The sequence below is a fragment of the Monodelphis domestica genome, chromosome 5 (genome assembly GCF_027887165.1).
Source record: "Monodelphis domestica isolate mMonDom1 chromosome 5, mMonDom1.pri, whole genome shotgun sequence".
Classification (NCBI taxonomy): domain Eukaryota; kingdom Metazoa; phylum Chordata; class Mammalia; order Didelphimorphia; family Didelphidae; genus Monodelphis; species Monodelphis domestica.
Window position 1 is genome coordinate 137,601,494 of NC_077231.1, and position 12,421 is coordinate 137,613,914.

Sequence of the window (12,421 nt, forward strand, 5' to 3'; positions counted from 1 at the left end):
ACACACACACACACACACACATAAGTTTTTCTAAAATTCTACTCCTGTGCCTTACTGTGGTAGGTTTTCTAACTCTCTATCAGGAAAACTGATATAATTCTTCTTACTAAGTTGTAAAATTTTAAGGGTGACCCAACAGAACAAACCTAGTTATGTTTGAAGAGATTCTCTATCAGATAGTTGACTATCAAATGATTTGGGGGCGGGTTTAGATATTTGCATGGGTTCATGTGAATAAGAAATATCAAAATCCATAAACATAGGTTGTCTATCCAGTCAGACAACCATATGCAAAATTCAATTAATCCAAATATTAGGCAATTCAGCATTATACAGACGAAGCAAACAGATACTTGAGGAAGATTTTTACTTTTTATCCAGATATGTTACTACCATTTGGACACACACCCAGAAGGTATTTTTAATAGAACAGAAAAGGAAGCTAACAATCAAACTTGAAGCAAGGTTGTATACCGAGTCATTATGTCATAATGACTTTCATTTCATTTTTGAACATTTTTGAACATTCCTTATGAATTATTAAGGTAAGATTTTTAATTATTAGACAACCTCATATTGCATATTAAATTTTTATTACTTAGTAAGAATTTTAAAATCACAAAATAGTGTGGAAATATTTAGGTAATAGAATTTATGGAGTGCTGGAAAATACTGGAATATAAAGATCAATTTTTAGTATGCCACATACTAAACTGTTCTAAAACAGCTGGTTTCTTGCAGACAGTATTTATTTTTTAAAATAATTTAAGACAGCATAAGCTTGTACCAAGCATAATAAGCATTGTAACAAAGTGCAACTTTTCAGCAAATCCTCCCCAAAAGATATTTTTAACTCAAAATATCATTAGCACATATTTTCTCCCTACAAAAATAGCATGTCAGACATCATTAATTGGATGTATTAACAACTATTTACAGACAGCCAACTTGTAGGCTAGTAAGATTTAACGTTGTTTAAACACAGCGTTTGAGGCAAACAGTAGCAACAGCAGCAGCAAATGCACCAAACTGACTAAAAGACCCAGATATTTTCTTTACTTATAGTCAGACTGTTGTGTCTCACCTCTTACATAACATTCAAGTGAGATTTCTCACAGTGCTACCTTGGCAACAAACTAAAAATATCTAGACAAGGTCTTGGTTTAAACCTTTTTTAAAAAGCTTTCTTTGTGATAATCTAGTATCTGGTATGGTCTCCAGAAAGGGAAATCATAGTAGCTGGAGACAGAAAGGCCTCATGGGGTTTTATGCCACACCTTTATAGCATTTCCAATCAACACTGACTAGTTCAAATGTTTCTCCCAGCTTTTGGATTGTATACAATGTAGATTAAGAATAAATTATTTTTTAGGAATAGGAAGTTTTTAGAATTTAGGATTTTTTTAGTTCAGTGCACAGACTTTTTCAAGAGCAAAATTAAAAAAACTTAGGAACATAATGATTTAAAACAACAGTGTGGGTACAAATACATTTGCCATATATATATTTCTATCGTGTCTAAGAGGAAATTTAAGGTAAGTCAATTGATTCAAAGTCCATTTCTCAATAAAGTGCTAGCAAATTGTACTAAGAGTGCTTCTTGCTTTCTTCCACACACCTTTCCCAAAGTCAAGTGCAAGTCAAGAAGTGGAACCTAGAAATACTATATATAAAACCACTTAAAACAAAGTGCGACATTTAATTTGGAGAGAATTTGTATCTTTCTCTTAAAACAAAACAAAACTACCCAACAACAAACAAATGTATGGATTCAGTAAAGCTAAACATAAAATACTGAGTAGCAAATGAAGTCTAAAAGAACCTCATTCCCAGTTTGTGGAGCACACCCCCTTCCCCTCAGGATAAGCAGGAGCTATTGGGGACCGATACTGTGGGCTAATTACCGGATGCTGTAACTTGGCTCCAAGCACCGGTTTTTTGTTTTTTGTTTTTTTTTTAATTTTTTAGTATATACCTTCAGTTTCAGTTACCTCGACTGCATTCCAACAGATACTAGACCTGCCAGAAGTGAAACTTTTTAGCTATGTTAGCCCTGCTTTACTCATGAAGAATGTTCAACATTTAAAAACTGTCACAGTCCAAATGGAGGTAAAACTTAAATATTGTTGATTTTTAAAGACAGTAAACAAAACAAAATCAAAACCCCACAGCGCAGGATCTTTACAGTAGCCTCCTGCGGGGTGAGGGGTGGGGGGGAGAACAAACTAACTTAAAATCACGCAAACAACAACAAAAAGGGTATTTTAAGTATTACTGTTAATATTATTATGATTAACCACCCATCCTTCCTGCGAAATGGGAAAGCTTTCAAGGGTTTTCCTTTCCAGGCTGTGAGGAATCCCCCTGAGAAGACGTCTCCAAGTCGGCGCTCAGCCCAGGCTCTCTGGAGGAAGCTGCGAAGGGGAGGTGGGCGAGGGGGTGGAGGGGTAGGGGAAAGTGCTGGTGGGGGGCCGAGGGAGCAGCCAGCTCCGGAGGCAGAATAGTTGGAGCGGCAGCACTCGCCTTCTCAGGAGGGGGCGAGAGCACTGAGGATAGGCAAGGGAAGGCAGCAGCGGCCGCGGCAGCCGCGGCGGCGGCTGCGGCCGCCTGGGCTGGAATTCCTGGGTAGAGTAGGGGGATGGGGGCTGCCGCAGCTGGGTACAGGTATTTTTCCAGGTTGCTCTTATCCAAGAAAGGTTGCATGTAAGCAGCTGCTGCTGAAGGCGATATGAAGTAAAAGGGAAGGCAGAAGGGGGCCGCTGCCGCCGCCGCCTGTTGCCCAAAAGGCGTCCCCCCACCTCCCCCAAAGGCCACCAGAGAGCTGAGCAGTGCGGCGTCTGGTCTCAGCAGGGCAGCGGCAGGATTCGGCCCTAGCAGAGCTGCTGCCGCCGCACTGCCTCCAGAACTGCTGTTCTCGACGCAATCCAGTTTCATCCTCTTGGGCTCTGGAGAGTCTTCCCCAGGGGGCTCCTGTTTAATGGTTACACGACTTTCCCCAGGGACATGGTATTTCTCTCGGTCTGGCCGGGCCTCCCCCTCCCCACCATAACCACTGTCAGTGTCCGTGTCATTCTCCCCAGCGAGTTCAGAGCTAGGTTGAGTCCTCTGAATCACAGGGACGCAGTTTGTCTGGGGCTCCAGCTTCTGCACGGTGCGATCCTGAGAGGCGTTCACAGACAAGAAGGAGGAGGGGGGTGTTGCGATGGAGGAAGAGGAGGAGGAGGAGGAGGAAGAAGCTGTGGTGGTGCAGGAGGAGGAGGAGGAGGTGTTGCCTTTGCTCACGGGGACCTGTTGAGTCAACAGCTGGGGGCTGGGTAAGAACTGAGTGGAAACGGAGTGCAAGTGGTTGATTAGCTGGGCACATCTCTGCTCCCTGGGCGTCCAGCTTTCAAACCGGGAAAGGTATTGCATGACTTCTTTGGCGCATGTTTGAAATCCCGAATGGAAAGAATCCAAGTCGGCCTGAATGGGAGATTTCATAGATCGCTCCCCTAGGATAAGGATGAGAAACGGGAGTGAGAGATGGTGGATGAGAAGAAAAATGGCAGAAAAGAAAAACACTGATGTTAAAGCATCTGGCTATCACGTGGGCACTGGTCATTGACTAATACGCTACAGGTCTGTCTTCAATAATCAATAACCGACTAGGTCCACCAGTTGCTATGGTGTTTGGGGTGGGGAAGTCCAGTGACTTCCAGTCACAGAGACAATCCAGGGTGAAGCTCTGGCCACTACTTAAAATGAAAACCTGCTTCCTGGGAATTTTGAAATCTTTAATAATGTTTAAGAATATCATAACTTCCAGTGAACAAGTTACTCTTTAAAAAAAAAAAGTAAGCTTGACGTCCCACAAAGAAAAAAAATCTTCATAATTGCACCTCTATAGTCTGGGAGCAAAATTCCTGTGTTGGCATTCCTCAAGCTGACTTACCATTTTGTAAAGCAATTATCTTCTGATGCTGCTGCTCTGTCAAGGCTGTCAACGCTTTTAAATGTTTCAAAGTTAATTCCAAAACTACTGCTTTCTCCAGATGCCCTAGAGTCTGCAGTGGGGCAAGGAAGAAAGGGGTTCATAGTTATTTAACAAAATACATTTGGCTCCAGTTGGTTTCCATTCATCAATGGAACTTGAAACTCCCTTTGAAAGAAGTATTTTTAATCTGGCTTACTTATACAAGGCAGGTTAAAAATGATTGCGTGCTTCTTTGTGAGCATACATCATTCATCTGAGTTTGTGGTAAACTCTAACGATACAACACAAGTTAATGTCAGACATCAAATATTTACATATATCCTTAAATCTGGAAGAGTTTCTTTACCAGGATGTTACAAATCCCCATAGTGTAGAAAGGAATCTTACCGTCAATTTCAGATGTTCTGGCAATAAGTCTTTAAGCTGAGCAATACATTCATTAATTCTGTCTCGTCTTTTCTTTTCTATCAATCTGTGTGGTAGTTTGTAGGTCTCCTTAACATATGAAAATTTAGGAAGAAAAGAGATCAACATTATATTCAATCCACCAAGAACACACTATGTGACAAGGCAAACCTCTTTCTACTGGTCAGTACTTAACTGCAATTAACATGCAGGTATAGTGTTTAACCTTCCTTTATGAAGTTATCCATCAAGCTACTTAAAATTCATAGTTAGGAGAGCCAAGAGGTTGAAGTATTGTTGCAGTGTAACGTTTTGCTTTGAAGTGAAGAATCCTAATTAACTATCCAGGAAGGTTATGAAGATCATCAGAAACTTATTCTTACCTTGCTTTCGTCTCTCTTCATTCCCCTTTTGGGTTTACACATATACAAGGATGAATAGTCCAGTCTGCAAAACAGAAATAAGCATCAAATACCAATTCAGGAAGGATCTTTGCTCTCTCCGGTTTCTCACCACTTTCTGGAGAAGATAAGAGAAGAAAACAGAAGGCGAGACATATTCTCAAGGGTGCGTGCACCTTACCCTATAAAATCTCTATGTTCCATTAACTGTCTCTCTTGCAAACGAGGGATTCCTTCGTCCATGTTTGGCAACAGCAGCTGGTTTCTTTTTTGTTGCAATTTTTGGGGTTTCGTTTTCTAATTTGCGGGACGGTGCTCTTGGGAGATCTTGGGGGAAATCTGTGCGCCTCCAGCTCTCTCTCTTTCTCTCTCTCTCTCTCTTTCTCTCTCCCTCCCTCTCCAGTGCAGCAGTGTTCAAAGTGTGAAGCAGTTGGTCTCTCTCTCTCTCTCTCTCTCTCTCTCTCTCTCTCTCTCTCTCTCTCTCTCTCTCTCTCTCTCACACACACACACACACACACACACACAGGCGCGCGTACACACACGCACACACACAGTGCTGGTAGTTTGCACTCGCTCAGTTCAGTGTTTGGCCACAGGGCACGCGCGTCGCCAGCCAGACCAGCACCCAGCTCACGTGCGGAACGTACCATCCGCGGTCCAGACTGGGGGGAGGGGGGAAAGGAAGGAAGGGGAAGGGAGGGCAAGGCAGAGATGAGGGAGGAAAGAGACTGGAGAGGGGCGGGGGGAGAGGAGAGTTTGAGAGAAGGGGCTAGGACACCCAATTAGGGCCACCAGAAAAGAAAAAACTTTGGCCAAGCTATTCATCTTCTAAAAGGCAGGGAGGCGAAGGCAGGAGAAGGCGGGTGGAGGACGGGATTCGGGGGAGCCGGGGCTTCCTCCCGCTCGGAAATACGACTCTTTGGGCCTGTCATTACGGTGCATTAACATTGCTTGGGCTGTTCCATTGCCTGCTCTGCTCGCCTGGATCCGAGAACATGAATTGGCCAAGGGTAAACTTCGGTCTGGAAGGGAATTTTTGAGACTTGTTTGTTCAAAGCCCAGTGGCGGTGGAGAAGGGGGAGGAGAGGGGAGACCCTTTGGCTCCGATGGGGTTTCAGCTGCCAGAGGAACCGTTTGTAAACGGCTCCTTTTAGAAATAAAGAATAATAATTAACATTGTAATCACAGGGACCGAATGTCGCAATCCAAATATCTTTCCGCAATATCGTGTCCCTATACCACCTAAGCTTCCCCTAGCACCCGGAATTGCGGAGTCTCCAATCACGACAGCCAATGAGACCAAGCGGTTTAAGTCCCTTTTTTGCTTTTAGTTCCCTGGAGGACTCGGGGGTGGGGGGTGGGGGAAGGGAGGGGAATTTGGATGATGCCTCGGAGAGGGAATACACCGCGGAAAAACTGCAGAATTAATCATTTCCCACCTAAATTCCGCTGCCTGGGGTGTTGTTAAATGCTTCAGCCCTTCTCCTCCCCCCATTCTCATACTGAACGCTGGAAGTGTGCGCAGCCCACGTTTTACAACCTCTGGCACCTAAAAAGCCTCTTTCCTTAAGCCTGTCTCAAACTGGTACAAGCACAGGGCTAGCAACGTGATCCGACCGGCTGCTGCCACATCACTGTACAGGGAGCCGGTGCTGGGCTCGCCTATGCTGCTGCTGCCGCCGCTGCCACTGCCACTGCCGCCTCCTCTGCTGTACTCCAGAGGGAAAAGGAAAAAAAAAGAAAGAAAGAAAGCAAAGAACCCTGAAGCACAAGCCGGATTACCTTTTCCCTAGATCCCCAGGAAAATGATTCATTCCTAGTGAAAGTAACTTGCCTACGCCTCGGGGTGCAGCCCCGCTGCAACTGGGTAGGGGCAAGTAGGTAAGGGGAGGGCATTTAAGAGTTGGGGGTGGGAAGGCTTCAAACCGAAATTCCCTTACTATGACTACTGAGTTTTGTATCTGTGTGAGAACTAGTCAAAGATTCTTCCTTCCTGCTTCCAGTGTAATATTTACATTCTCCCCAGGGCGATCTCCGAAGAAATTAATCATTGCCAGGGAACTAGGATGAAAGCTAATGTAGAAGCTAGCGGGAGGAGCGAGGACTGCTGCTTTTCCTACCTCCCGACCCTGCTCTGTGTGTGGGTTGCGGGGACAAGATCTGGGTCGCTGGAAGCTGCGTCTGCATGGAAATCACGTGTCTGCAGCAACTTATTCGTCTCTTCACCTCAAGGAGCCGCCGCTGCCATCGCAGCATTCTGTCCTGCTGCTGCAGTCACCCAGCCTCAGAAAAAGAAACCAGCAGTTTTGATTACTAGGGAGGCGATAGAGCTTCAACCAGGGCTTATCCCTATTTGAAAAGATTCCTTTATGAATTTAGTTAATCTGTTTTAAGGTGGCTTTTAATTCTGAGATGTAAGTAAAAAAGAAAGCTATAGCTGAGAAACTTTTGAATCCCTTTATTCACCTGCCTTGACTCCCAAATCCTAGTTGATTTGGAGATAAATGATATTTGGAGGGGTGGGGAGGGAGGAAGGCAATTTGAAGCTTCAAGTAGTAGTCTTCTGTCGTGATGATTCACAACACAGTAAGATAAACTGGAGTATTGTGTAAATGGTCCTTCCCCCCCCCCCCCAAAAAAAAAATCATTGGTAAAACCTTTTATGACAAGCATGTTCTTTTATACATTTCTGAATTAACCAAAAGGTTGAGGTTAGAGAGCTTAGAGGGGTTAGAGAGGACTATTAATTTCTGTTTAGAAATTTCGTTCATGGAAGTGATTTCCAGATTACAGGAAAAAAAAAAAAGGTAAGAACCAGATTATTGAATCATTGTAATGACTGGAACAGCCAAATCCACAAATATTCATGTCCATAGTAAGGCACAATGTAAGGTAATGAAAGTTTGTGTAAAAAGAAGACAAAACAACTAAACTATGCCAAAAGGAAGTTGAAATAATACTATATATTATATGCATAATAAATACTATAAATAATATTAGTTTAGCTGAGAGAAGTTAAAGAGAGAATTTATAATGGACTACATATAGTATTATACTCAGAAGTACATGGCTGCCCACTAGGCTTTGGGTCAGAAACCTCTGTCTGCATACCTGGGATTTCACTCTTGCAGCCCTCCTTGATCTCCATCACTTTTGTGTCCTTACTCTGACTGTAAAAACGGTCTTTCTTTATTTCTATTCCATATTCCTTGGCCTCTTCCATCAATCCAGCTAAGCTTCTAAATTTGCAAATTTTAGTTTTACTCCACCCTGCTTAGTCTTTAGAATTCTAGCAACCAGGATGTATACACCCCCACTTAAGGATTAAGTGTTGGGGAGGAAGGCCTATGACTGGTATGTGTTAGCAAGTGACAAATCAGAAACAACTGACTGACCCCCTGGGCTGTCCTGAGCCAAGCTTAAGCCACCATTGGTACATGTGAGACACAGAAAGTGATGTAAAGAACTGCCTTTATATTTTTCCTTATTTCCTGTGAGAGGGATGCTTGGCAGACTTGGCCCTGGAACTCAACCCTGGAGGAACTCAATGTGAGACCTCAGAATGCTTTCTTTTAGAAGATCACATGGTGAGTTACAAAAAAGGGAAAAATCCTTTTTCCCTTGGCTTCTGGAGAGGCCCCTTGGCTGAGGCCTCTGAACTCCTGCCTGGCTCAGCCCAGGCCTGAGCAATTCAATTCCCTTCCCCCCCCCCATTCTTAATTTCTTCTTTTTATTGTACATAAACCACCATAAATTCCATTCTGACTTGAGTATTTCATTGGGATTTAGAATTTAAATCCCTGGCGACCAACTAAATTTATATTCAGTCTCAACCCCTAAATTTATCCTTAACAAGTTGAACCAGAAAGAAGCAAATATAAGAAAAGATAGGCTATGGGAGGGGGTTCTTATGAACCTCAAGCTCTAAACTTATTGACTCGAAGTAAAATGTCCTAATAAATCACTATCTCTTTGCATGGTTGAAATAATGGAAGGATAATTTGTAAAGTCATTCAGATTTCAAAATGACACTATGTCTGAATTATAGGACCTTACACCAAGGGGGAAAACTTAGCTACAGTTAAACATAAGAATGTGATGGGGGCAAAGGTGATATTTAGACAGCATTCTCTAGGAAAATTTGAGGAGGTAAAGAACACTTTCAGTTTGGTTATATCAAGTTATATTCAGGAAGTCACATTTGCACTGAGTCTTGAAGGAAGTAATATAGCGAAGTTGGAATAAATTCCAGGCATGGAATGGTAGATATGTTTAGGAAAAAGATGGTAATCCAAATTTCCTGGAATTAGTGTATGAAAGGGAATGAAGAGTATGATAGAGTTTTGTATTTTATCTTGGCAATTTGTAGTCTCTGAAGGAGGCAGGATATCCTAAGGGGAGTATTGGTGACATCTTTAGTAGTGTGTTAAATCAGTTAGAGTTTTAGAAAGACCAATTGAATATAATCCTCAATGTAATAGCCAATTCTTAGGCTTGTGTACATGACCACATTAACCCTTATTTCTCATTTCTCCCTCTGCTATGAAAATTTTTAACCTTCTTGTTCTGAGCAGGGGCAAATATAACCTAAACTAATCATTACCCACAATGGTTCTTCCATTAGAATATTCTGCCTCTACCCCCTAACTCTTTCATATTTTCTCAAGACTACACAACAGGTGCCCTTTCAGTTTTGGATGGGACAGAGTGAGGCATATAGAATGGGTCAGCATATATGGGTTGTGACAGACATTGGTGATATCATTATATTTTATTTTCCCTGAGGCCCACCACATTTACTCTTTGACCAATATTGCTGTTACTGTATACATTTTATTGGTTTTGCTCATTTTATTCTTTATTATTTCATATACATCTTTCCATAGTTTTCTAAAATCAACCTACTCATCATTTCTTACAGCATAGTAGTATTCTATTACAATTATATACCACAATTTTTTCAACTATTTCCCAATTGATGTGCATCTCCTCAATTTCCAGTTCTTTACCACCACAAAAAAAGAGCTACTATTTGAGCTAACATGGTGGCATAGTAGCAGGAGCCTTCTGAATCTCCTTCCAAACAATCATTACAAAGCATCTCAAAAAGACAGGAATCAAAATCAGATGAGTAAAGGGACTCTCCCACTGGACACAATCTTAAAGGTAGGCAGTATTTGGAAATTCTCATGCTATAAGGGGGTGAAACTGCACTTATCAAAGTGCAAGCTGATCACCCCTCCCCCACACCACCTACTGCACCAGAGTCAGAGAAAGGGCCAGGGAAATCTCTAAATTCTTGGGGACTGGCTAAAAGCACCACAGAGTTACCCATGAGGGCAGTGCAAGGCCTTGGCAGTGAGACTTGAGACCCAAGGCTGAAGAGTGTGGAGCCTGGGTAGCAAAGCATGGAGCTTGGGCAGAAACAAGGCTGGACACAGCCAAGGCAGCAAGGGATGGAAAGATAGCCTTAAGGCAAAACACTTTAATGTGGGCTACACAAAGAACATCATATTATCTGCCCTCACTCAGGCTTCTGACTGGGAAGGGAAGATACTACCAAGGTAAATCCCTGTGAGAAAGAAACTAAGAAAGCAATCAATATGTAGGAACCCCAATCCACTGGTGACAAAAGGAATAAGCATCATCTTGACCCTGGATAATTTCTATGGAGAAAAAGAGCAAAATACAGAGGCAACAGCAGAGAGTGACAAACAAGAAAACACATCCAAAAACCTCCCTCCCCCAATGGAAATTGGTCACAAGCTTTCAAGGAACTCAAAAAGGAGTTCAAGAACCAAGTAAGAAAGAAGAAAAATGAGAAGAAAAGTGGGGAAAAGAAAGTAATCCAAAAAGAAAATAATAGCTTAAAAGACAAAATTGTCTATATGGATAAAGAAGCACTGAAATAAAATGAAGTAATAAGCAAATTAGAAGCCAGAACTGATTGGCTGGAAGCCATGAAAAGCAAGATAGACCAAACCAAAAAACAAAAATCAAAAGATCATAGCTGAAAATCAGTCTTTAAAGACTAGAATTGGGCAAGTAGAAGCTAGTGATCTCACAAGCCAGCAAGAATTAATAAAGCCAAATCAAAAGAAGGAAATAATAGAAGGAAACATAAAATATCTCACTGAAAAGACAACTGACATGGAAAACAAATCTAGGTGAGACAATCTGAGAATTATTGGACTACTGGAAAGCCTGGAACAAAATAAAAGCTTTGACATCATATTACAAGAAATTATCCAAGAAAACTGTCCTGATGTTCTTGAACAAGAGAGCAAAATAGATATTGAAAGAATCCATAGATCACCCTCTACATTAAATCCCCAAAAGACAACCCCAGTAATGTTATAGCCAAAATCAAGAACTTCCTGGCCAAGAGAAAATATTGCAAATGACCAGAAAGAGACAATTCATAAATGGGCAAGGGATATGAATAGATGATTTTCAGATAAAGAAATCAACTATTAATAAGCACATGAAAAAGTGTTTGAAATCTCTTATAATTAGGGAAATGCAAATCAAAACAACTCTGAGGTATCACTGCACACTGAGCAGATTGGCTAACATGACAGCAAAGGAAAGCAATAAATGTTGGAGGGGATGTGGCAACATTAGGACATTAATGCATTGCTGGGTGAAGTTGTGAATTGATCCAACCATTCTGGATGGCAATTTGGAAGTATGCCCACAGGGCTTTAAAATACTGTCTGCCCTTTGATTCAGTCATGCTACTGCCAGATTTATACCTCAAAGAGATCATAAGGAAAAAGACTTGTACAAAATTTTTTATAGCTGTTCTCTTTGTGGTGGCAAAAACAATAGGAAAATGAAGGGATGCCCTTCGATTGGGGAATAGTTGAACAAATTGTGGTATATGTTGGTGATGGAATACTATTGTGCTCAAAGAAATAATGAACTATAGGAATTGCATGTGAAATGAAATGACCTCCAGGAATTGATGCAGAGTGAAAGGAGCAGAACCAGGAGAACATTATACACAGAGACTGATATACTATGATACAATCGAATTTAATGAACTTCTCTACTAGCAGCAATGCAATGATCCAGGACAATTCTGAGGCACTTATGAGAAGGAATGCTATCCACATTCAGAGGAAGAATTGTGGGAGTAGAAACACAGAAGAAAAACAATTGCTTGATCACATGAATTAATGGGGATATGATTGAGGATGTAGACTCCAAACAATCACCTTAGTACAATTATCAATGATATAGAAATAGGTCTTGATCAATGATACAAGTAAAACCCAGTGGAATTGCATGTTGGCTATGGGGAGGAGGGGAGGAGAGGTGGGAAAGAACATGAATCATGTAACCATGGGAAAATATTCTAAATTAATTAATTAAATAAAAATTTCCAATTAAAAAAAAACAATCCAGATATCAAGGAGCCCCAGTCTGGATTACACAGGATTTGGCAGCCTCCACACTAAAGGATCACAAGGCTTGGAATATGATATTCAGGAAGGCAGGAAAACTGGGTGTAAATAGAGCTGTTATAAATGTTTTAGAACCTGTAGGGGTTTTTTTAGCCCTTTTCCCTAATCAGCTTCAGAATCAGACCTAATAGTGGTATTGTAAACGCCAAAACTGTAAGGATAATTTTTAGTGT

General features: G+C 41.6%; 1 protein-coding gene across 1 annotated transcript; it reads right to left on the reverse strand.

Annotated features, from left to right (window-relative positions):
- Positions 1-350: 350 nt before the first annotated feature.
- On the reverse strand, positions 351-5,380 carry BHLHE41 (basic helix-loop-helix family member e41). Its single transcript, XM_001362547.3, has 5 exons — positions 4,961-5,380; positions 4,762-4,825; positions 4,361-4,468; positions 3,932-4,043; positions 351-3,491 (listed from the first exon to the last, which is right to left on the reverse strand). The coding sequence occupies exons 1-5, from the start codon at positions 5,020-5,022 to the stop codon at positions 2,329-2,331; spliced, it is 1,509 nt and encodes a 502-aa protein (XP_001362584.2). The 5' UTR covers positions 5,023-5,380; the 3' UTR covers positions 351-2,328.
- Positions 5,381-12,421: the final 7,041 nt, after the last annotated feature.